This window comes from Acanthisitta chloris, unplaced genomic scaffold (genome assembly GCF_000695815.1).
Source record: "Acanthisitta chloris isolate BGI_N310 unplaced genomic scaffold, ASM69581v1 scaffold33971, whole genome shotgun sequence".
Classification (NCBI taxonomy): domain Eukaryota; kingdom Metazoa; phylum Chordata; class Aves; order Passeriformes; family Acanthisittidae; genus Acanthisitta; species Acanthisitta chloris.
Genome location: NW_008654928.1, coordinates 17,475 through 21,616, shown reverse-complemented (window position 1 = coordinate 21,616; position 4,142 = coordinate 17,475). Strand labels below are relative to the sequence as shown.

The following is a 4,142-nucleotide window of genomic DNA, read 5'->3' as shown; positions in this document are numbered from 1 at the left end:
GGTCTTTTCCAATCTGTTTGATTCTGTTATTCTGTGATTCTCCAAGCCTTGAATAACAGCAGTTTAAACTGCCTTCATCCCTCAGACCACTCTGTGCAACACAGCGTTGGACAATCCCACGCAGCGAAACAAAACGCAGCTGATCCGAGCGGCTGTGAAGTTCCTGGAAACTGACACTGTCTGGTATGAGATGGGGACTCAGAGGGATTTGGGAAAGGTGATTGGGGGAAGTGAGGGAAAATGCCTGCTGTAACCCAGTTGTGGCAGGGCTCTGATATGTTCTGGCTTTGGCCTAAGGGTTTGAATTGGTTAAACCAGTCCTATGTCTGCAGACCTAGTCTGTGTGCACCCAAAGAGGGATCTGGTCCTCTGTTGAGCTCTGTTTTGGACACCTCTATGCTGGGCAAGAGTGGGAGCAGCAGGAACTGAAGATCTTGAAGAAAACAAAACGTCTTTGAAAGGCCTGGAGGGATCTGCCAGCCAGTCCCTGGTACTCCCGTGCCACTCAGACCGCTTGTACCAGTCACAAAATGCTGTGGGCTGCAGGATCAACCTGTTCATGCCCAAGCTCCTGTTTCTCAGTCCCAGCCTCTGAGGTGCTCACTATCAGGTGCACAGCTCCTGTGGGGAGAGGGGAACAGGCCTTCCCCACCTGCCATTATGGCTCTGGTCAGAGCCAGGGAGTGCTGAGCTGAGCCACTGTGCAAGAAGAGGCAGGAGTGGCCCCACACACAGTTCCAGTGGGATTTGTCCTGTGCTCTACTTGGTAAACCTTGCTGCAGCCTGTGGTTGGAGCTACTTGCAATTTTCAGTTGGACAGTTTGCTGCTCTGTTTTGTAGTAAGATAGAATTGTCCTTCCTGGAACAACAAAAAGCTCTGAATTTGGGGAAGAGTGGTGGGATTGTTGCCCCAGTCAGTGCTGCTGTGGTGGACAGCAGGCCCTTGCTGTGGTCTGTTGGGGGGCAGTGTCCTTCCCAGAGGTGTGTCCCAGCCTGGGAGTGACCATCCAGTGGGGTTTTATTCCATGGTGTCCCAGCTATCGTGTGGAGGAGCCTCCAGCCTTGGCAGAGCTGCAGAAGAATGAATGGGATCCCATTGTGGCCTGGGCTGAGAATAGGTGAGAGCTCAGAGGTGTTCCTGTCTGCTTATGCCCTGCCCTGCTTGTGACTGCCAGAGCCACAAGCTCCAACAGTCCTGGGCTTTTGCCCTGTGCTTGTCTAAGGGTTTGGGTCATTGTTCCAGGTACAATGTGACAATTGGCTCCTCGACCAGCATCCTGGGGCCAAACATCCCAGCCAGCACCAAGGAGACTTTTGTCAGCCATCTGGCATCCTACAACATGTGGGCCCTGCAAGGTGAGTGGGGCTGGGCCAGGAGCTTTCTGCTCAGGGTGGGCCAGTGAGGAGGCTGTTCCTCTCCACAGGGCAAGAAACTGACTATAATGTTTTCCTTCTCCTGCTGAGATAATCAGTGATGAGGTTTATGTTTTAAATCTGCAGGCCAGGCCCTGAGCTGTATTTGTCACGGGTGGAGACTCTCCTCAGTGCCTCTGGTGTTCAGGGTCTGACTGTGCTCTCCTATGAGCTGTTTGTTCTACTTTAGCACAGATAACTTTAATGCCAAACCTTCTAATGACTTAATCCCCAGCTTTGTTACCAGGAAAAGAAATGGAGCTTAGTACTCCAAGTGCCCCTGGTTCTGTGTACTGTCCTTGCTTTTTCATCCTTATATCCTACTTGTTCTTGCCTGAATCTGCTGGATGGCACCTAAAGATAAAGAAATGAGGTGACATTTGCTCTGCTCAAGACCTGAATGAAATCCCAAAAAGACACAGAATACTCAAGCCTGGATGGGTACCTCTTTCCTTTGCAAAGGGAAGGGTTGTGACAAGATAAAAGGTGTGGTGTCCAGGGCATGGCCTTTGTCACTGTGGTGGCAGTGGCCAGCACAGTGCTCTGTGCCTGCTGTTAACCTCCAATCTGAGTGCCCAGGTGCAGGTGGGAGGATCCCTGGCCCTCCCTGAGGGGGTACCACACCACACCCATCTCTTCAGAGCAAGTGAAGATGCTGCTGTAATGCTGCAGAAAACAGCCATGAATCTTGTTTGTTTTGGGTTATTCCCTTCCAGGTATAGAATATGTAATCACCCAGCTGAAATCACTGATCCTGTCCATGGGCCTGATTGACAGGCACATTACAGTAGAGAAAGCTGTGCTGCTGTCTCGCCTGGAGGAAGAATACCAGGTAAATTATGTTACAAAACAGCCCTATAATTCAAATAGCAATAATCTCAGCATGACAAATGCATCCCCCACCACAAATAACTGGCAAGGGAAGTGCCTGCTATAGCAGGAGACGTTCCACTCCACCAGTCTCCACGTCTGAGAGCATTTGGAACGTGCTGCTGCAGAGCAACACCACGGGCACAACAGCCCAGAGTGCTCCCAGGGCTGCCAGTTTCTTTTTGCAGAACCCAGATGGCTGCTTTTCTCCCTCGCTAATCTGAAGTGCAAAGTTGTGGCTGGCTTCTCTTGCTGTGGGTTATCCAACCTGGAGGTCTTGGTAGACACCAAGCTTGCTGGAAGCTAGCCTGATGTGAAGCTCTTCCTGCCCCAGAAGTGGCTGAAGTTGGGATTGTTTTCTCCCTTTAAGGAGCTTTGCCTCAGACCCCAGTACAGATGAAGCATGTCCTCATCTGGAGATGTCCCTGCCCCAGCAGTCAATGATCAGCTCAGTTTCTGGCGGGGGGCGGTGAGGGGGTGTTACCTGGACTTCACAAGCACAAGAAGGGCGGCTGAGAGTTGCTGAGAAGCTCAGAGTGTAATCCATGTTCCTCCTCTCCAGATTCGGCGCTGGGGCAATGTGGAATGGGCCCACGACTATGACCTCTGCGAGCTGCGCGCTCGCACAGCAGCTGGGACTCTCTTTGTTCACCTCTGTTCAGAGAGCTCGACTGTCAAACACAAGCTGTTGCAGGACTGAGGCTGGTGGGCTGGGCACAGGAGGAAAATGCCCAGCTGGGAATTGCAGGCCTGACCCAGTGGATGTTAGCCATCCTCCTGCTATCCTGTTTTCCCCGGGATCAGCGTGGTGTGCTGGGACTTTGTGGGCAACTTCGTACTTGGACTGCCTGCTGCAGTGCAGTGCCAGCAGTTCTGAGCCCACAAGGAGGAAAGGTCAAGGTGAGTATCCTCAGCATTCCCAGGACAGCAGCTCCATCCGTTCCTGGTGTCTGTAACTCATCAGAGGAGCTCCCACGGAAGAAACAGCTTCCTGGGCAGGGCACGGCACAGACATACCCAGCATATGCCACATGTCTTCATAGCTGCCAGCTCCTGACACACACTTGTTATGGAAATCTGAAAACAGACTCCAGTGCATCTGTTGTTCATCCCTCTGCGTGCCTGTCTGTAACACCAGGGTCTCCGTGTTCCATTAAAGGCTCAGCCCTGTGAGGTACCAAAAGCTGTGTGTTTCTTTGTTTCACTCCCCAAACTGTGGCGTGGCTCCTGAGCTGCCAGGCTCTGGGCAGGTGCTGGGATGCCTCCAGGCAGAAAAAACTCATGGAGCAGAGCAGACACTACTGTGTAAACCACTCCATCCTAGCTACCCTGTCTGTGCAGCTGAGGAGGTAGCACGGAGACTTACGATGCAGTCCTGGAGCAAGAAGGTGGCAGCCTGGGCCAGGAAAGCACACAACACCATGAGCTGAATCTGCCTGACAGCACCAGCCACGGGGCTTTCTGAGAGACCTGCTCCCTCCCTGGCATGCATACACAACCTCCCTCTCATTTAACCTTCCCACCTTCTCCTTGCTGCCTGCCTGGAGCAGCACCGCCCCGGCCAGCACTGTTCCTCAGGAGCTGTCCAGAAGTGAGCATGGCAGCGGCTGTCACCGAGCAAGGAGGGGAATTAATGACTCCTCGCTTGGCTGTCATGAGCAGCAGTGTGTGAGCTCCTGTGGAACCATTGATTTCCCTTCCTGCTAGCTGGGGGCTGCTCTGCTCATGCTGCAGAAAGCTGCTTGCGCGAGGCGGTGAGAAGATGAGGCTCCCAGGCATACGGAGCCCCCACCAGCCTTGTGCTTGCTGAGCTGGAAACCTGCTGTTATCTCGGGGGTGGTTTGATGGAGAGCATTCCT

At 53.0% G+C, this 4,142-nt stretch overlaps 1 protein-coding gene across 1 annotated transcript; it reads left to right on the top strand.

Annotated features, from left to right (window-relative positions):
- Positions 1-85: 85 nt before the first annotated feature.
- Positions 86-3,466, top strand: ATPAF2 (ATP synthase mitochondrial F1 complex assembly factor 2; the record flags this gene model as incomplete). Its single annotated transcript, XM_009083729.1, has 5 exons — positions 86-183; positions 1,038-1,118; positions 1,244-1,356; positions 2,130-2,245; positions 2,846-3,466. Coding segments are annotated over 5 exons (546 nt in total), but the record flags the coding sequence as incomplete, so codon positions are not given.
- Between the last annotated feature and the right edge of the window lie 676 nt (positions 3,467-4,142).